The sequence below is a fragment of the Syngnathoides biaculeatus genome, chromosome 7, assembly GCF_019802595.1.
Source record: "Syngnathoides biaculeatus isolate LvHL_M chromosome 7, ASM1980259v1, whole genome shotgun sequence".
NCBI classification, from domain to species: Eukaryota; Metazoa; Chordata; class Actinopteri; order Syngnathiformes; family Syngnathidae; genus Syngnathoides; species Syngnathoides biaculeatus.
Window position 1 is genome coordinate 30,021,777 of NC_084646.1, and position 22,108 is coordinate 30,043,884.

Sequence of the window (22,108 nt, forward strand, 5' to 3'; positions counted from 1 at the left end):
ATATGTGTAAAATAGAAGGCATAAAAAGTATTCCTCAAGATATTGAAATCAGGGTGCCTTTACATTAATAGCGCAGCTTGAGGAAATATGAGCCTTCACGGTGATTAAAAAAATGTTCCTTAGTCTGTCGGTCCTTGTCTTTGTACGCTGCCTTCAAAATAGCAGGAGCGCAAACAGTTGATAACCAAGAATAATATTAATAATGATATGAGCTCTGCTGAAGCACAAAGAGGAATAAATGTCTGCCATGGAGATGAGAGGGCACACAATGATCTTCTGTGCTGCTTTTTTTGTCCTCTGAAGCCTTGTTCTGTCTGTCTTAACAGCAGAAGGCCAGACACAACTTGTGTCCTGGTAGTTTTTCCTGAGGACTCTCAGTGGTCCTCATTTTTCCCTGAGGACCACTGTTGTGTCATCATTGAATTTGGCGAAGATGTTACTTTTTGGACTGGGCTGCAGTCGATGGTGTAGAGATAGTGCAGGAGTGAGCTTAACACGCAGTCCTGTGGAGAGCCGGTTCAGTGTACGGGTGGAGGAGGTGGATTCTCACAGTCTGGGGTCTGTTGGTCAAGTGGTCCTTGACCAAAGTGCATGTGAGAGGAGGAAGCCTCAAGATGTCCACTTCAATCATCAGAATGTCAAGAATGGTTCTGTTAAAGGCTGTGCTACAATCCACAAAGAGAATCCAAGCGTAGGTCTGCGGTTGTTCCAGATGACTCAAAATAGCATGCAGAGGTATGCCAATGGCATCCTCTGTTGATCTATTCGCCTGGTATACAAACAGGTGGAAGTCGAAATTGAGGGGGCATCAGTCTTTTATGTGCTTGAGAACCAGCCTCTCAAACCACTTCATAATGACAGGTGTGAGGACGAAAAGGTGATTGTCATTGAGTCTTGTTAGGATTTATTTTTGGCGATGGGAATGATTGTCATAGATTTCAAACAAGTGGGGATGACTGCTTGGGCCAGTGAGAGGTTGAATATCTTGAAGAAGATGCTGGAAAGCTAGTGGGTACATGCTCTCATCACCTTGCCTGGTACTCTGTCTGGGCCAGCAGTCTTCCTTGTTCCTTGACCAGGAGCACATACCTCATATTGTGCTCCTTTACAGTAAGTGGACAATTACTGTAGCCTGGTAGGGGTGGGTGAAGCACTGGAGCCTGCTGAGGGTAGCAGAGATGATTCAAAGCGAGCAAAGAAGCTGTTGAGGTCCTCTAGCAATGACTCGCTTGTATCTCCACATTCTCTGAAGTTTGTGAGTTTCTGTAGACCCTACCACAGCTCCCGAGGTCTATTGCTGGCAAGAGGAGACCTGAACAGGTTGCTATCCAATTGCAGGGATTATAGAGACAGACAACAGTCACACCTGGAGGCAATTTAGACTCACTCTCCAATTAATGCATGTTTTTCAGGCTGTGGGAGGAAATCAGGGTGGAAATCAGGGTGCCTGGAGAAAATGCTCGCAGGCACGGGGAGAACATGCAAACTTCACACAGGTGGGGCCAAGATTCATCAGCAATGAACAAACAACGTGAACTTTGCCAACTTATATCTTTACTTTTGGGGCTGTTTATACTCATACATTTAGGTTTACTTTTTTCTCTCTGCTCCTTTTGAATGCACCAACCCTTCCTACAGTGAGGACTAGTAAACTTCATCTGGCCTGACTGGGTCAGAGGAACTGTGGTTTGCATCCATATGCTGTTTCATACCTACTGGTTTGATTCCACAGAGCATTACATCTTTCAAACGCAGATTGAAATAGCCTCTTGTATGTTTCTCAAGTTCAAAGTAGAGTTGGCTGAAATGTCAACATTTTTCACCAGACACAGATGTCATCACACACCATGCTCTTTTTTTGTTTTTTGTTTTTTTGTAGTCTGTGAGGTACCTATACATTTCTGCAACCTTCATGTACATTAATCACTTGGAAAACTTTGCTTCTATGTTGGGCTCCAGAGACAGTGTCCTGTCAAGTGACTGCCCAGCACTGTTTGATTGGTGAAATGGAGTCATGTCATATTGTGGCTACATTGCTATGATGATTGATGACAAATAGATCAGCTAAGCAAAATTGAACACATAAAAAAATTAAAGTAGCAGGACGAATGTCGCTCAGTTTAACAGAATAACAGTAATAATCAAATACTGTATAACTAAAAAGCATGTTTCATTAAAATACTCTGACAAGTACAATTTCTGCAAAAAAGTAACTTTAGTAAATGTAATGGAGTGTCATGCCCCTGGCATCCTCCCCAGCCTGTTCGTCGTTCCATCACTTCGGGGAGATGTCGTCAATTGGGCCCACTCGAACAAGATGGTCTACCACCCATGTATGGCAAAAACTCGTTCTGTGGTCAAACAGAGATTATGGTGGCCCAACGTCAGCAAAGATGTGAAGGAATTCGTCAATGCCTGCCCGGTGTGTGCGGCCAATAAGACGTCCCGTTTACTACCGGTGGGCGAGTTGCGGCCTCTGTCCATCCCTTTCCGCCCATGGTCACACATCACATTATACTTCGTTACCGGCCTACCGCCCTCTCAGGGAAACACAGTTGTGCTGTCTGTAGTGGACTGATTCTCCAAGATGGTTCACTTCGCGCCACTTCCGAAGATCCCGTCAGCCAAGCAGACAGCCCAGCCGGTGTTGGACGAGGTCGTCCGCTACCACGGGTTCCCCCGGGACATCGTCTCGGACAGAGGCCCGCAATTCAGCGCCCGCTTCTGGAAGGAATTCTGCACCCTCATCGGCGCTTCGGCCATCATCCAGAGTCTAACGGCCAAACAGAGAGTGTAAATCAGGAATTAGAGACCGGACTTTGATGCTTAGCATCTCGGGACTAGAGCACGTGGAGCCAGAACCTCAAATGGGTTGAGTACGGCCACAACCCCCTACCCTCCGCCTCAACAGGTATGGCTCCACTTCACATTGTGCACGGCTATCCTCCCTCTGTTTCCCTCCTTGGCCACAGACTCCGCGTTGCCGTCGGCCCTGTCATGCCCCTGGCATCCTCCACCGGCTAAACCCTAACCCTAACCACACACCTGCACCCTGTTTCGGCTGATTACACCAGGTACTTATAGGACACGGAGGACAACTAGTCCTCCGCCAGATCGTTGATTCTCATGCCTCGTTCCCGCACTCCTGTATACCTGACCTACCATGTACCGACCCTCGCCTGTTCCCTGACCATCCTAGTAAGCCTGCCTCTTCTGATACTGCTGCTTTTCCTGACTGACTCGCTAATCATTGACCACAGACCGAATAAAGGCTTTCTGTACACTACCTGCTTGCCTCTGGAGTCGTGCATTTGTGTCCGCCCTCGAGCCTCGTTCGTGACATGGCGTAAACATAGTGCAGTCACCGATGGTGTTGTGGTGCATTTGCTTGACTTTGGTGCAGGCAGCGTGAGTTCAGTTCCCACTCAGTGACGGTCAACATGTAAATGTAAGTGGTTATTCGTTTCTACTGTATATGTGCCATGCGACTTACTGGCGACCAGTTCAGCGTGTAGTCCACCTTTCACCCAAAGTGAGCTGCGATAAGTTGCAGTGGCTCGAGACCCTGAACACAATTAGCAGTACCTTTACCCTGCTTACCCATGATTAAACACTGACATAGTAATAGAATAACATAAAATATATACATAAATTATATCCATCTATCCATCAATTTTCTTCGCCGCTTATCCTCACAAGGGTGGCGGGGAGTACTGGAGCCTGTCCCAGCTATCAAGGGGCAGGAGACGGGGCACAAACAGCTGCACTCACAATCACACCTAGGGGCAATTTAAAGTGTCCAATTAATGCTGCATGTTTTTGGAATGTGGGAGGAAACCAGAGTGCCCGGAGGAAACCTACGCAGGCACGAGGAGAACATGCAAACTCCACACAGCTGAGCTACCATGCCACCCTACAAATAATATATGTACAGTATAAGCTATGAAGACTGTGAGTGTTACAGAGAAAGATGCACAAGATAGGCTTAGATGGAAAAAGATGACACGCTGTGGCGACCCCTAATCGGAACAAGGCGAAAAGAAAAGATGAAGAAGAAGATACACCTCCAACCTCTTCATGAAGTTTGCAGATGCTAGAACTGTGATGGGCCTTATCAGCAATGGAGACGAGACTGTCTCCAGGAGTGAGGTGAGCCTGCTAGTGCAGGGACAGCAATCTCTCCCTGAATGAGGAAAAAACAAGGAGAATATAATGGACTTCAGAAAAGCACACTGACAGCACCTTCCCATGAACATCAGCGGTGCTGTGGTGGAGAAGGTCTGCAGCAACAACTTCCTGGGAGTGCACATCTCCGAAGACTTCTCCTGGACCAGCAGTATGCCATCATTTGCCAAGAAAGCTCATGAGTGTCTCGACTTCCTGCACAAGCTGAGAAGAACCAGAGCACCAACTCCTATCATGTGCTCATCTGACAGAGGGAACATAGAGAGCATCTTGGCCAACTGCATCACTATGTGGTATGGAGCCTCCACCGCATCCTGCCACAAGACTCTCCATCACATAGTGAAGGCAGATGAAAAGGTCATCGTAACCTCTCTTCACTCGCTGCAGGACATTTACAGCACCGAACTCACCTGCAAAGCCCTCCACAAAGCAGCAGATGCCTTTCAGTTGTCACACAGCCTCTTCACTCTGATGGCATCATGCAGGAGACAGTGGAGTCTGTGGGCCAGATCTAGTCGACTCCAAGAGTTTTATTCATCAGGCTTTCAGGAAGTTGAACCCTCTGCTCGCTCATCCCACTCTACCTCTTCTGTCCTTTGCCCAGTGGAACTCGGAAGCCCTGCAAATATGTAGATGCACATAGAATATCTCTCTCTCTCTCTCTCTCTCTCTCTCTCTCTCTCTCTCGCTCGCTCACACACACACACACACACACACACACACGCACACACTCACAGCAGACTCAGGGTTCCACTGACAACATTAGCAGGCTCGGGCTTTTCCATCCATCCATCCATCCATCCATCCATCCATTTTTCTCACAAGGGTCGCGGGAGTGCTGGAGCTTATCCCAGCTGTCAATGGGCAGGAGGCAGAGTACACCCTGAAGTGGTTGCCAGGCAATCACAGGGCACATGGAGACAGACAACAGTCACACTCACAATCACACCTAGGGGCAATTTAGAGTGTCCATTTAATGTTGCATGATTTGGGGATGTGGGAGGAAACCGGAGGGCCCGGAGAAAACCCACGCAGGCATAGGGAGAACATGCAAACTACACACAGGTGGAGCCGGGATTGAACCCAGGACTTCAGAACTGTGAGGCCAATGCTTTCCAGCTGGATCACCGTGCCGCCCCTTGGGGTTTTATCATCTAGGTCTAATTTGCCTGAGTCCTCTGACCTTGATTATGCTGCACACGACGCCTGACCTTTTATATTTGCACATCCATCCATCTATACGTTTTCTTAGCTGCTTATCCTCACAATGGTTGCGGGAGTTCGTGAGGCTATCCAAGCTGTGAACGGGCAGGAGGCGGGGTACACCCTGAACTGGTTGCCAGCCAATTGCAGGACACATAGAGACAAACAGCTGTACTCACAATCACTCCTTGGGGGAATTTAGTCTCCCATCAATATTGCACATTTTAAGGATGTGGGAAGAAACCGCAGTCTTCTTCTTCTTTTTCTTTCGGCTTGTCCTGTTAGGGGTCACCACAGCATGTCATCTGTTTCCATTTAAGCCCATCTCATGCATCCTCCTCTCTAACACCCACTGTCCTCATGTCCTCCCTCACTGCATCCATCAACCTTTTCTTTGGTCTTCCCCTCGCTGTTTTGCCTGGCTGTCACCACTGTTTTATAAATTATGCCCTTAATCCTGGCGGATACTCTTCTGTCACATAGAACAGGTGAGGAAGAAGGAAGAAGGAAGAAACCACACTGCCCGGAGAAAACCCACACAGGAACGGGAAGAACATGCAAACTCCACACAGGGAGGGCTAGGATTGAACCCGGCTCCTCAGAAGTGTGAGGCCAATGCTATCCAACTGTTCCACCATGCCACAATATTTGCGCATTAAGTTAATATTTTTATACTGCATATATAATAATTTATTTAGTTCTTGCAGTGAAGAAAATAAGTACTTGAACACCCTTTGATATTGCAAGTTTTCCCACTTAGAAATTATGGAGGGATCTAAAATTTTCATTGTAGGCGCATGTCCAGTGTGACAGACAAAATCTAAAAAGAAAAATCCAGAAATAACAATGTATGAATTTTTCACCCTTTATTTGTGTGAAACAGCAGGAAATAAGTTTTTAACACCTAAGAAAACCAATGTTAACATTTGGTGCAGTAGCTTTGGTTTGCAATTTCAGAAGTCAAACGTTTCCTGTAGTTGTTCACCAGGTTTGCACACACTGGAGGAGGGATTTTGGCCGACTCCTCCATGCAGAACTTCTCTAGATCAGACAGGTTTCTGGGCAGTCGCTGAGAAACACTGAGTTTCAGCTCCCTCCAAAGATTTTGTATTGGGTTTAGGACTGGACACTGGCTAAGCCATGCCAGAACCTTGAAAGGTTCTTATGGAACCACTCCATGGTTTTCCTGGCTGTGTGCTTCGGGTCATTGTCATGTTGAAAGACCGAGCCACGACCCATTTTCAATGCTCTGACTGAGGGAAAGAGGTTGTTCCCCAAAATCTCACAATACATGGCCGTGGTCATCCTCTTCTTAATACAGTGCAGTCATCCTGTCCCAGGTGCAGAAAAGCACCCCCAAAGCATGATGCTACCACCCCCATGCTTCACAGTAGGGATGGTGTTCTTGAGATGGAACTCATCATTTGTCTTCCTCCTAACACAGCCAGTGGAATTATGACCAAAATGTTTCATTTTGGTCTCATCTGACCACAAAACATTCTCTCATGACTCCTCTGTATCATCCAAATGGTCACTGGCAAACTTTAGACAGGCCTTGACATGTGCTGGTTTAAGCAGGGGAACCAAATACTTATTTGCAGCAGGATCAAACAAATAAATCGTTAAAAAAAATCATACATTGTGATTTCTGGATTTTTCTTTTTAGATTATCACTCTCACAGTGGACATGTGCCAAATTTCAGACACCTCCATGATTTCTTGGTGGGAGAACATGAAATATAGCAGGGTGTTCAAATACTTATTTTCTTCACTATATATTGATACAATTTTTTACAAAGATGTCTTTGTAGGACCGCAGACCCTTGACTACCTTAATGTAAACTCTCTGTATGTGTGACACATTGAAGAATTGATAATAAAAGTACTTTGTACCTTTTATTGAGAATGGATGTATGGATGGAAAAATATTGCACATTAAAACCCACCTCTGTGCTCAATTAATCATTAGAAGACATAAATAAGAATTACAATCCTTAATACAATTAATAAATACGATAAATACGTTTAGGCAGTGTGTATGTGTGCGTGCTTATGTTGAAAACTGAGCCCCTCTGACAACATATGACAAAAATTCTATGAGTCAATGAGTTAATACACGCGTAATAATGTGCTTAATAATGGATTGCCTTTGGCAATATAGAGGCAAAGTTGACCTCGGAGCTACAGAAGCCACGCCTTCCCAGTGCTGGAGAGAAAATTCCGGTTATTCCCGTGCACGTCCGCGGGTGCGTGGCGTGCTGTATCACAACTGGGGCCCCTCCCCCAGAGAGCCATGGTGGCTTCGGGCGAATGAAAACCGCTGGAATGACCGGACGCCTCCCCCTATAGTGGCGCAGACGTTGGGGCAATCCAGTCAGGCAGACTGGGGGCACACGACTCGCTTGAGTTAGAAGACACGCAAAGTCCAACATATTCGCCTGTGCTTCACCACCTATTCTCATCTCGTGGTTGTTCATTTTGACCACAGCGACCATTCGGGTCCTGCGGGAAGACATTTGGGGAGAAGGGGTGGCTGTCCAGGGCGGTGGAGCGCCGCCTCTGCAGTGCTGGGACGGACGACTGCGATGAGGAGCATGCTCTAACCGCATTTGAAGTTTACGCCTTGGTATTATTTTAAATAGCTTAAAAATGCCCGTAAAAAGCAAATACAACCTGGTGGACGATGGCCATGATTTGAGGATCCCGCTCCATAACGAGGAAGCGTTCCAACATGGAATCAACTTCGACGCGAAGGTATGCTGTACAGTGGAAAAAGTAACACTTCTTAAGTGTAACGACACTTAAACAACTGCTTATTTTGCTTTAAAAATAGTGTAGGCCAGCAAACATATTCCATGGCTGAATTGCTGTTTCCCCAAGTGGCTGAAAAATATGTGCTTGTTTGAAGTGATTTAGGGAAATGTTCGCTAGTTCAAAGGGGTATAGTTTATGGCGCATATTTTGTTAAAATCGCCACGAAAATAAGAATAGCCAAAGTCCACTATAAACTGTTCGACATCATAGTAAACGGAATTTTTTCATCAATCTGTTCCATTTCATGACAACAGTACATCGGGAGTTTGGATGTGACACGACCTAGCAGTCGAGTGGAGATCGTGGCTGCAATGAGAAGAATAAGGGTAAGAAGACTCCGTCAAGTGCCTTGATTAAAAACTCTTAGTTTCTTCCAACTCTTGCTGGCTCTTTAGATAATAACATGCAAATGACCGGCATCAGACCTAGAATAAATCTGGACCATATTACACCGCACAGTGCCCGGTTAGTGTGTGCCATAATATTTGTATTTCACTGCTTTCTTCCATTTGTAGCCTGTGCGTCACACGAATTACAAGTCAAACATTATGTCGTTGTAAATGTTTGATGTCATGCACTGTACTGGACTAGTCTCCTATGGATTGTATATTCAGCAGTTCAACTATAGTTGTAGTTTGTGATGCATGTACGGTGCAGTGGAAGTGGGATTTTGTTTACAGCTCTTGAATTGAATCTTATGATTAGATTGAGCTAGTGTTGCTAACAAAGTGTCTGATGAGTGTTGCCAATCAATGTTACGAATAATATGTAAGATAAAGTGACAGGGAAGACAAACACGATGTCATGAAAGGTAGTGTTTGGATGTAAATTGTGCTGCACTTTTGCATGCAAATGGGCAGAATTTACACTATATTAGAATTCCTAGTGGCTGGTTGATGTGCTTTCTCATGCCCTTCATCACTGTTTTGAACTTTATAAGTAGTGCACTCAAGTGCAATCTCCCCTTCACCCTCAACTGTGCAAAGTCAAGATTTACTGCTTTTCCCAAAACTACACTTAATGAGCGCGTATGTGTCAGCTTTGTAACGTTGGACTTTGCATCGTATAATTGGATTGGTTGCCAGGATGTGGAAGAATTTGAGACTCATTTTGATATATTGCTGTGATTTGTTACTGATTTCCTGAAATCACCTTACATAAAACATTAACAGATTCCCATTCCCACATACTTTCTCCTTGTTTAATCTTACCATCCTGTATTATTCGTGTTTTCAGATGTCAGCAAGAGACCAAAACAGGCTGTTTCCAGCATCTACTTCCCATCTAATTAAATTGGCCTTGTCAGACTCCAGATGTGTGTTGTGTAGTGTTGTTTTATTGTCCGGTAAAGTGCATTTCCAGCAGAACATCCACAATGTTATGCATGCGTGTTTGCACAATGGGGAAAATGTTTTTTTCACCTTTTTAGAATAGTGTCCGGCAGCTCTGAAGTAGACCTCCCAGTGTACTCCCATGGCATCTGTTGTCGGCAGGAACAGGAGCTTTGGTTTGGCTCGTCCAGTGTGAAAATGGTCTGACACTGTCCTGACAACACAATAGAAGGAAACCACAGGAATCTAACTTTGGAAGGAAGATATAGTGGGAAGCACATAACTACTTGAGACACATGCAGCGTTTTATAATCTAGACCTTAACATTGATTTAGTTAACAAATACAAAACAAAACATTATCACAGCCCTATAAGGTCAGGTGGAACATAATTTTTAAAAATATATTTAAATAGTTATTTAATATTTATTTGGGTGGTAGGGGTATATCACATGGGAATAAAACGTAGACATTGGGCTGTCATCCTCACTATGAAATTTTTCACTTGACTAAAATGTGTGACCAATCTGGCCTTTTCTGAGGTGGCACTGCACATGTACACATAACGGCACATCTTCTAATCTTCTAAAATTTAAGGATATAAAAATGAGTAGAGGAGCTGGGCCAAGTAAAAAGACTAAAGAATGCCACTTCCATATGGAAAGTGAGGAGGACTTTTTTGTGTTTGAGGCTGGCTATTCGCCGCTATTGTCCGGACTATAGAGCTCGTGCACCTACGTCATAAAATCACGTAACCGCCATATTGCCGGTCTAACAAAGCATTGTTGAAAGTTAATTCCATTGAGATGAAACAAAAATATGTCTAATAGCATGACATCCAGAGTTTTTTCTGATACCATTAAACATTTAGGAGGTGATAATAAACAAAGGTATGAGAAAAAATTAGAGACGCTTGGCATAGAGGATCCATACTTAATGCCGAAGTCGATGTTTTTGCTGATGAGAAATTTGACTGTTAATTCGCTTTTGCTTGTCTTGAACAACTCGATATACGCATGTATCTGGTGAATAAATCATTGAGATTTACACAGAAAAGTTAGAAACCGTATAAGTCTGGATGCATACAAATGCTTTGTTGCTGGATCTGTTCTCAATAAGTTATAAATCCTAAATAGTGATGGACCCACTCAGATTTTTTAAATACGAATACCAATATTTAAATAAATGATCCCTGGTTTTACACAAACTCGCATTCATTAACTATGACTGGAAAAAAAATTAGGACAGGGAGTCAGGACAGGGAGTCGGCTCCCCCGTTCACGGACGCGTATTGCTGCCACACGCTTACCTCCATAAATCTCTCCATGACTGACGTTTTTTTTTTTTTTTTTTTTAAATATGCATTGTTCTCAAATGAGTGCAGTTGGCATTATAAATACTTCTTGATAATTTGAGATTGAGAAGAATAATTCTTACCAGAAATGAAATGATTGCTACGCAGGCGTGGGTATTTCGTTGGTCACCATTCATCCCATTTAATTGCCGAAATCCGTTGATCTTCTATCGTCTTTTCAGCTGGTATTCTATAGAATAATATCTTTTAACAAGAGTGCATTATATTTAGGTGTGGATGAAAAATAAAAAATACAATCACATTGTATAGTCGTATACAGGTGCATAGAGTGGTAAAAAAGTATACATAAATTTCAACATGATATTTGATGTCTTATGTTACAGATTTATATATATTAGGATAATGTGCGCCACCAACCTGAACTCTGAACACTGACCTCTTGGGGGCGGGGGTGGGGGGGAGTGTTGCATTTTACGATCGTTAGTGAGCATATTTGTTGCTACTGCACCAAACATCAGAAACGACGGCCCCTGAGTTTGTTTTAACTTAAATGAAGACAAAAAATGTCGACTCCAAGGGCCAGTTGTGCAGCCGCTTTTAAAAGAAATGTTTCACCACTCCGACCGATGACGTGGCCAAACAATGTGAGCTGCAACTACGTAGTACGATCATTTAAAAAAACAAAAGGCATAATGCACACAATTGAAATGCTCACATTTTTTAAAGGGGAAATCCAGTGCTTTGCATGAACAGTGAATCAATACATCATGTAATATGTACCCTATTTTGATGAGGATAAATCGGAGAAATCAGCGCTGGGCATATTGATGTCCCATATCATCGAGCCTTTGTTGCGGAACGGTACACGTCACATACGCCCACGTAGATCATGTGACTCCCGAAAATGGCAGCGCCCCTGAAAATTTGTCATTGTCGATAAAAATCTTCTCAAAACACTATTAAATGAGAGAGGATTTAACGGCACATTGTCAAAATAGGGTACATATTACATGACCTATTGATACACTGTTCATGCAAAGCACTGCATTTCCCCTTTAAAGTGCCCATTACGCTCATTTCTACGTAGTTTGAACTTTGTGACCTGACGCTATGAAGAGCTACTACAGATTGTAGCCGAACAGGGGCAAGAGGCTGCGCTATTAGGACGGCGGACCTTCCCCTCAAAGCGCTGACAATACTGAGAAATAAACAGAACCAAGTCTCTTAGGATTCAAAAAATCTTTCCTCACAAACCCCATGGATGGAACATAGGATGACAGGCTGGGGGAGCAAGTTGGGATCACTGTTCATGAATGCAGGAACCACCAGAACTGTACCAATTAATCAATGATGAGTTTGATAGTGATGCAACAAAGGTAATTACAATGGATATTTTTCAGATTGGAGATGAGTCAGATGCTTCTTTTGAATTCTTGGCCAATGATGTGCAATGTAGTGGATAAACTGCACTGTGCACTAGGTAACGTTTTATGCACAAATATTTAATGCAAAAAATGTTTAAGTTAAACAGTGTTAAATAGTTCATTTATTTAAGTAATATGACTGTAATATGTTGTTATCAACAGTATTAATAAAATGTTATGCCATCGTTGAGCATTTATTTGAGTTGGTTGAGGGATTCTGTGGGATGTGGGAGGAAAGCTGAGTACCGGGAGGAAACCCACACAGGCACGGGGAGAACATGCAAACTCCCTGCAGTGGGGCCCGGTATTGGAACCCCAGTCCTCAGAAATGTGAAGCAGATGTGCTTACCAGTTATCCACCATGCTGCCTAAACATACAGTATCATGCAAAATATTTACCAAAAATGCTCAGCCCCTTTGCACTTCTACTTTTCACTGAGCTGGTTAATTGTTGTACTGCATGGCCATAGCCACAATTGCATGATAAAACAATTCTGTTGAATAACACAAATATGCTGGTGAATCCTGCCATTCGTAAGATGAGGAAGAGTTAAAACTATATTGTCAGAACTTGCTTGAATAGTTTAAAAATCCCCAGATGGTTGCGAATGGTTGTTTGTTTATATGTGCCCTGCGATTTGATGGTAACCAGTTCAGCGGTACCGTGCCTCCACTCCAAAGATATCTTGGACTCCACCAACCCCAGTGAGGTTAAGCGGCTCAGAAAATAGATGGATGTTAAGCTAAAGTAAAATATTATGCTATATTTATAACTATGTTCCGGTCAAATCACATTTGAGACCATCATGGACAAAACACGATGGATGTGAAACAATGCAGGGGGACAGGATGGGAAAACCTGACAATGCTGTGATTGCTGTGGATGCCTGGCTAGATTTGAAACAATTAAAAAATTGCCCTGACAGTCATGGTGCACATTAGAAACCTTGTTGATTGGTGTAACAGGATGAATGCAACAAAACCACACCAAATTTGGAGATGGTCTGGGAAACATACAGTATCTATTTAGCAGACATCTCATGATCCTGGTGGGTTTGGTGTATGTTTTGTCCCATTTTGCCATGTTTTATTAACCAGTCACCCTCTTCACTCCCACATTAGAAACCTTGTTGATTGGTGTAACAGGATGAATGCAACAAAACCACACCAAATTTCGAGATGGTCTGGGAAACATACAGTATCTATTTAGCAGACATCTCATGATCCTGGTGGGTTTGGTGTATGTTTTGTCCCATTTTGCCATGTTTTATTAACCAGTCACCCTCTTCACTCCCACGGTCTGATAATGGTACTGTGATTCCTGTGAGTCTTGAATGAGGATACCAAAATCTCAAGGTGCACGATGTTTCAGGCAAACAGGTCTGGCGTGGCTGCTGGGAACATGATATACAGTATAGTAAACGTAGCATAGTATAAGCTCCAGTTTCCTGGGTAGTTCATTGCAAGTAGTAGTTTTCAAAGCATTCTTTGTTTTTCAAACTTTTTATTTCTTTGTGAAAACACGAGCTGTGATCATCATAATTGATTTTTGATACTCCTCAAACTATTTCCTGAACTCATACCGGTAAGTGCAAATTGTTCTGAACACTGAATTGGTGGCAGTTTCACCCATATTCTCATTTTTCAACATGTGGTGGAGTCAAGTCAATTTTTGTGTTAACCCTAATTCAAAAAAGAGTCTCAAAGGGTTTCACAGGCCCACAATTTCCTGGATGACCTTGCTGAATGACAGTGGAAATGTGAGTTTATTAATTTGTTTATTTCTTTTTAATGCTCAACGTTATCCGTGCAAAACAGGTACAGATTGTGCTGAGTAATTATGTTCTTTGTAAACACACATTAGAGCCCTTGCTCAAGAGAATGAACAACAACTTTCGTGGCAGTCAAGATCAAGGGCCAGGTAGTGGAAAACCAAATCATGTCACAGAACAACATGATTGGAACTACAGTGAAGAAAAGTATTTGAACACCCTGCTATATTGCAAGTGATCCCACTTAGAATTCATGGAGGGGTCTGGAATTTTCATCGTCGGTGCATGTCCACTGTGAGAGAGATAATCTAAAAAGAAAAATTCATAAATCACAATGTATGATTTTTTTAACGATTTATTTGTGTGATAACCCTGCAAATAAGTATTTGAACACCTCAGAAAACCCCTGTTAATATTTGGTACTGTAGCCTTTGTTTGCAATTACAGAGGTCAAACGTTTCCTGTAGTTGTTCAACAGGTTTGCACACACTGCAGGAGAGATTTTGGCCCACTCTTCCACACAGATCTTCTCTACATCAGACAGGTTTCTGGGCTGTCGCTGAGAAACACGAAGTTTTAGCTCCTTCCAAAGATTTTCTATTGGGTTTAGGTCTGGAGACTGGCTAGCCCACCCCAGAACCTTGATATGCTTCTTACGGAGCCACTCTTTGGTTTTCTTGGCTGTGTCCTTCGGGTCATTGTCATGTTGAAACACCCATCTTCCCCTAAATGTCACAATACATGGCGGCAATCATCCTGTCCTTAATACAGTGCAGTCGTCCTGTCCCATGTGCAGAAAAACACCCCCAAAGCATGATGGTGCCACCCCAATGCGTCACAATTGGGATGGTGTTCTTGGGATGGAACTCATCATTTGTCTTCCTCCAAACATGGCTAGTGGAATTATAACCAAAAAGTTCCATTTTGTTCTCATCTGACCACATAAGTTTCTCCCATGACTCCTCTGTATCATCCAAATGGTCATTGACAAACTTGCGACGGGCCTTAACATGCTGCTTTAAGTAGGGGAACCTTCGGTGCCATGCATGATTTCAAACCATGATGTCTTAGTGTATTACCAACAGTCACCTTGGAAAAGGTTGTCCCAGCTCTTTTCAGGTTATTGACCAAGTCCTGTCGTGTAGTCCTTGGCTGATTCCTCACCTTTCTAAGGATCCCATGAGGTGATATCTTGCATGCGGCTCCACTCCGATTGAGACCGTCATGTTTAGCTTCTTCCATTTTCTAATGATTGCTCCAAACAGTGGACATTTTTTTTGGGCAATTTCTCTGGAGCCTTTCCAGCCGTGTGGAGTTGTACGATTTTGTCTCTGGTGTTCTTGGACAGCTCTTTGGTCTTGGCCATGTTACTAAAATAGTAGCACACTTTGGAATTTGCAAGCAACCAAACTTTCATGGATAGTTTCCTTGGACAGCTCTTTTGTCTTGGTTATATTACAAGTTTGAGTCTTACTGATTGTATGGAGTGGACAGGTGTCTTTATGTAGCTAACAACCTCACACAGGTGCATCTGATTCAGGATAATACATGGAGTCGAGGTGGACTTTTAAAGGCGGACTAAGATCTTTCAGGGTCAGAATTGACCCCTCCGTACAGGGCACTTAACCACGCCTCCTGAAGTGACGTCACGCCACGTGCGCCTACGTCAGACAAACAATTAGCAAAAAGGGCGGCGCAGCAAGAAAAGAATAGCGCGAAACTGTCCGATTTACCGGCTGATTTCTCACTCGCATTCTTAGTTAACAGTGAAATATCGTTGAAAAGCAGACAGCGGGGCTTCAAGTATTTCAGCAAGGGGTATTTCAATGGTATTTACATGCATATCGACGGAGAAACCTTTGATATTAGCTCGAGATCTTTCCAGAGTCAGAGGAAGACGGAGAAGCCACATAATATAATATATTATAACCCAAAGACGAATTCGTCATTGACAGTTTCCTATTTTCGTGTTACATATCACACTTGTGTGCAGAATCTGTATATGTATCTGTATAGCCGTTTGTGAACCGCATTATGAAGGAAAAGAAGAAGGCGAGGCTTGATTTACGAGTTGTTTCTCTCGTTTTCTTTGTGTAACGTCACGCGCTCCCCTCAATAATTATTCTTGAATTAGTGCCGAACCTACATAAGTCCCGACCGAGTACGACAATCACTACTTTAGTGTCCTCAAACATCCTTCCTTCAGTCTTGGTGTCTCGGTGCACGTCGAAGGCTTTTAGGACTGCTAGTCCGGTTTAGCTTAGCTAATTAGCCGCAAACAAAGGGACATGTTTGTGCAGTCAGATCATCGCAAAATATCGCTGAACACAGATCAAGTGTGTCAATCATTCACACTTAGCTATGTTATGCAAGCGAAGAACTGCTAATTCATTTATATGAGACATGTATTGAAAATCAAATATACGGCATACCTTCGTGCAAACACAGTCCGGTTTACCGTAGCCGCGTAACCGCGAACAAAGGGACATGTTTGTGCAGTCAGATCATCGCAAAATATCGCTGAACACAGATCAAGTGTGTCAATCATTCACACTTAGCTATGTTATGCAAGCGAAGAACTGCTAATTCATTTATATGAGACATGTATTGAAAATCAAATATACGGCATACCTTCGTGCAAACACAGTCCGGTTTACCGTAGCCGCGTAACCGCGAACAAAGGGACATGTTTGTGCAGTCAGATCTTCGCAAAATATCGCTCAACACAGATCAAGTGTGTCAATCATTCACACTTAGCTATGTTATGCAAGCGAAGAACTGCTAATTCATTTCTATGACACATGTATTGAAAATCAAATATAGGGCTTACCTTCGTGCAAACATATCTGTTCCGGTTGATGGATTCAGTTGATCATGCGGTCTTCCACAAAGTTTGATCCAGCGAAGACATTTTTCGTACTGGGTCTTCGGTTTTGGAAAGGGTATGAATTGAACTCCACCAGCTAGCCTTTCAGGATACCTGTCGTCACTATTATATAGTCCGTGACTACACCTCTTAAACATATCTATTGTTAAAGAACCCAAATACATGATAAAACGCCAACAGAAGCTATACTGGACCATGCAGCGTTGTCCGATAAAACTGCGGGTCCAAAAAGGGGCGTGGTTTATGCAGATCTCTGGCCTCTGATTGCTCAGAGACGAGGATTGCGCAATTTCTACAGAGGGGTCAATTCTCGCTGATAGACAGGTGTTTAAATACTTAATACTTATTTGCAGCTATATCACACAAATAAATCGTGAAAAAAATCATACATTGTGAATTCTGGATTTTTATTTTTAGATTATCTCTCTCACAGTGGCCATGCACCTACGATGAAAATTTCAGATCCCCCTTGATATCTAAGTGCTACAACTTGCAATATAGCAGGGTGTTCAAATACTTATTTTATTCACTATATAAAGACAGCTCCTGTACATTCACCAAAGTTATTTGAATGACAGAGTTTCCCCCGTACATCTTACTCTTTGTGTGTATTGTTTTATTGTGTTCCTATTTCTATGATTGAATGTAAATCCTAAAATAGTAGCACACTTTTGAATTTGCAAGCAATCAAACTTTCATGGATAGTTTCCTTGGACAGCTCTTTTGTCTTGGTTATATTACAAGTTACAGTCTTCCAGATTGTATGGGGTGGATAACTGTCTTTATGCAGCAAACGACCTCACACAGGTGCATCTGATTCAGGATAATACATGGAGTGGAGGTGGACTTTTAAAGGCGGACTAACAGGTCTTTAAGGGTCAGAATTCTAGCTGATAGAGAGGTGTTCAAATATGTATATATATGTATGTATCATACAAATAAATCGTAAAAAAAATAATAAATTATGATTTCTGGATTTTTCTTTTTAGATTGTCTCTCTCACAGTGGACATGCACCTACGATGAAAATATCAGACCCCTCCATGACTTCTAAGTAGGAAAACTTGCAATATATAATGATGAAAGTCCTCCGGATTTTCCTGGAATTGCGGATTTTTAAATTTTCATGAAAATTCCTCTGGAAAATTGAGGAAAAATTGCCTAAAATTGAACATTGAATGAACATGCGTTTGAGTTCGTTGTTTTGCTTTTCCGGCGTCGCCATGTTGAGGGACTAACACTAGTAACAGTAACGCCCCTCCCCTCGCATTCTCTCAAGACGTCGCTTATTTGGTATGGTCTTGACATTAATTTACGTGTTTATTTCATAAACGTTGTTAACTAAAGAAGCGTGCTCCAAAACAACCGGTATTCACCCGGAAACAGGAAATGCAAGTTAACCGTACTGAGCATGTACGGAGCATGTACAAAAGCGCATGTTCAGAACTGCTTCACGTAATGCGAGCGCATTTATGTCGAAAGTCATCAACATCATGAGCCATATAAAAGGAAATTCAGTTACACCAGGGGTGTTCATTGCGTCGATCGTGAGGCAGTGTGATGGCGTTTAAAAAAAAAAAAAAACAACAAACAAATTGTGCCAAACATATATGTGCGTTCATCTGAGATGACACGCTGTGGCGACCCCGAAAGGGACAAGCCGAAAGTAACCTCCTTGTCATTTGGTGTGAAATGGCCTGTATTGCTTGACACCCAAATAGATTGGTTATTTTTGCACAAGAGACAAACATAAAAATCTGTATAACACTGAGATTGGTTCATGAGATTCTTTGTCTTCTCCAAGATTTATATCTTAGTTTTTGTACAGTCGGTCATACATACTCTGGTAACCTGGCAACCTACCCTCTGCATGGTGGTATTGTTCATTGTGTGCATGAGTCACCTGTGAGCGGGTTACTGATTAAAAAAACAATACAAAACAAAAACTAATCCCAGCTACCAAGATGTGTTGTGCCTCAGTGGTATAGTATCCAGTGACATTTCTGTAACTATACATAAAAATTTGACGTTTTTGTATAATGATTGATACTTGTTTCCTGAGCCCATGCCATAATGTATCATTTGTGTTAAAGAAAAGCCCACAAGGGCTCAGGTGGTGAACCTCTCTTCTTTTTGAAAAATCTGAATGTGTTTTGTTATATCCTAGTGCTGATTAATCCTAATTGGTTGTTCCAAATAAACTTCAAGTGATCGATGAGAGATTTTGAAATTATTATGTGCAATGCAGAGGTTACATCGCAGGGTTGGCTTTCTGAACCAATGTGGCTAAAGAGTATGAAACTCTCCTAGCTACATTTATATAAAGTTAACAACAACATCACATTTGTTTATGTGGCTGAACCTTTAGCTACACTTAGTTCTCGTCACTGGTGAGGCAATAAGCATTTAACAATGTGAGCCCAAGTAAAACTACCTGGTCATCAATTGAGACTAGGGCTGACTAATTTGGGAAAATACTCTTTGCAATGTTTTCTTTGAACAAAAACATTGTGGTTGTGATCCATCCAGCCATCCATTTTCAGAGCTGATTGTCCTCACAAGGGTCACGGGAGCGCTGGAGCCAATCCCAGCCATCATTGGGCAGGAGGTGGGGTACACCCAGATCTGTTTGCCAGCCAAACGCAGGGTACAGTGAAGAAAATAAGTATTTGAATACTCTGCTATATTGCAAGTTCTCCAACTTAGAAATCATGGAGGGGTCTGCAATTTTCATCCTAGGTGCCTGTCCACTGTGAGAGAGATAATCTCAAAAGAAAAATCCAGAAATCACAATGTATGATTTTTTTAACCATTTATTTGTGTGATACAGCTGAAAAATAAGTATTTGAAAACCTGAGAAAAAGAATGTTAATATTTGGTACAATAGTCTTTGTTTGCAATTACAGAGATCCAAATTTTCCTGTAGTTTTTCACGAGGTTTGCACACACTGCAGGAGGGATTTTGGCCCACTCCTCCACAGAGATCTTGAATAGATCAGAGAGGTTTCTGGGCTGTCGCTGAGAAACATGGAGTTTCAGCTCCCTCCAAAATTCTTCTTTTTCGTTTAGGTCTGGAAACTGGCTAGGCCACCCCAGAACCTTGATATGCTTCTTGCGGACTCACTCCTTGGTTTTCCTGTCTGTGTGTTTCGGGTCATTGTTGAAAGACCGAGCCAGGACCCATCTTCCATGCTCTGACTGAGGGAAAGAGATTGTTCCCCAAAATCTCACAATATATGGCCGTCCGGTGTCATCCTCTCCTTAATACAGTGTAGTCGTCCTGTCCCATGTGCAGAAAAACACTCCCAAAGCATGATGCTATCACCCCAATGCTTCCCACTAGGAATGGTGTTTTTGGGATGGAACTCATTATTCGTTTTCCTCCAAACACAGTTCGTGGAATTATGACCAAAAAGTTCCATTTTAGTCTCATCTGTCCACAAAAGCTTCTCCCATGACTCCTCTGTATTATCCAAATGGTCATTGGCAAACTTAAGACGGGCCTTTTCATGTTTTCTTGAGGCACCTACCAGTCTGTGTTTTGGGTGCGAAGTTCCATGTCAACTTCGTCAGGTTATTCCGAATCCTGTCCTTGTGTTGCATTTGTCAACTCAGGTTAGAACAAATATGGTTGAACTACACCTGCACGGGATGTGTTTCGAACATGGGAAGAATAAGAAATTCCTCCTCTTGATTTCCCATCTCTTCCACAGAGCATTCCATAAAAACTTCTTCATCTTCATGCATGAATGTCTATATGGGAAGCCATTGTGTTTACTGGTGTTCTCCTGGCATGACGTCAGCAGCAGCTTCAACAGAGTCACGGTTTGAAACCGACATCGGACCCATTCGGGTTCGGAAAAAACTGCACATTGGCGCTAATTTATTTCATTTCTGTTGTGTTGAGAATTTTTGAAATATTTTTTTCGGAAAAATTAGCTATGTTTGTGTGGTTTATCAATAAAATATAGGTCCTTTGGACTAGCCCTTTAAGTTTAAGTAACTTAGTTGTCAGATGTGTTATACATACAGTACATGAAATAGAACATAGCTAAAATAGCAGTCCCCTCAGACCTGCAGTGCTTTAATAAAATAACTAAACAATTTAAAAAAAATATAAAAAATAAGTAAACTACTCTTTCTAAAGTAAGTGCATGTACGTTATTTTTGCAATTCCTTTTTTCATACATGTGTGCTATTGACATTATCCGCAGAAGTATACAGGGTGGAGTATTATGGACACTGTATTGAATTATAGGCATTGATAAACAGTGTACAGGAATAATCAGTTGGGTAATGTTCACAGTGTTGCAAGGGTAAAACAAATACAGTGCTTAAAATGTGGTTTGTGCAAGAGCTAAATTTATGGTCTAGAGTCAGTGCTGGTGGGTGGTGGCAAGGAGGATTATTGGGGCAAAGCAGAGTTGCGCATCCTGACTGCCTGGTGGAAGAAACTGTCTTGGAACCTGCTAGTTTTGGCCCGAAAGCTCTGCAGTATCCTCCCTAATGGCAGCAATCTCAAGAGTCAGTGGGATGGGTGAGGGGGGTCACCTGCGATCTCAGTAGTCTTGCAGGTGAAGTGAGTGTGATGAATGTCCAGATGGGAGGGGAGAGAGACACCGATGATCTTTTTAGCTGCTCTCACCATGTGCTGCAGGATCTTGGAGCAGAAGGTGGTCACCTCCTCACCTTAGCTAGTGTTCCGTATGCAGGCATTAGCATGACAGGAGTATGGTCTGAGGCCCCGGGTGGGGCAGAGGGAGGGCTTTGTGGGCTCTTTTGTGAATACTGAAAACATTGTCCAGGATGTTGTTGCCTATTGTAGGAAATTTAACGTGTCCAAGAAGGTGTGGAAACACGGTCTTGGGGTTGGCATGGTTAAAATCGCACGCCAGAATGAAGAAGGCATCAGGATGTCATCACTGTGTCTTTTGAGGATGGGGCGCTGCTGACCTCAACTTGAGACATAATGTGTTGGTGGAGAGAATACTAAAAGAGCTCCTCAATTCCGCCGACACACCTTCCTATAAGGCAGCAGAATCTGGGTTCTCTGAAGCGGGCTCTCTTGTCTCTGGGGCTGAGGTCAGCAAGGTGGGTAAAAAGCTTCTCAGTGGAAAAGACCCAGGGTGGATGAGATTCGCCTGGACTTCCTAAAGGCTCTAGATGTTGTTAGGCTCTC

The 22,108-nt window shown here is 42.8% G+C and overlaps 1 protein-coding gene across 2 annotated transcripts in view; it reads left to right on the plus strand.

Moving 5' to 3' along the window:
* The first annotated feature begins 7,665 nt into the window (after window positions 1-7,665).
* Window positions 7,666-22,108, plus strand: part of LOC133503188 (carboxyl-terminal PDZ ligand of neuronal nitric oxide synthase protein-like) — a 123,824-nt gene continuing 109,381 nt past the window's right edge. The window contains exons 1-2 of one of the 2 annotated variants that reach the window (XM_061824506.1): window positions 7,666-8,142; window positions 8,457-8,528. In XM_061824506.1, coding sequence (XP_061680490.1) covers window positions 8,038-8,142; window positions 8,457-8,528 — 177 coding nt within the window. In that variant the 5' untranslated portion in view covers window positions 7,666-8,037. The remainder of the gene's footprint in view (window positions 8,143-8,456; window positions 8,529-22,108) is intronic. The other variant, XM_061824507.1, reaches the window with a different exon arrangement.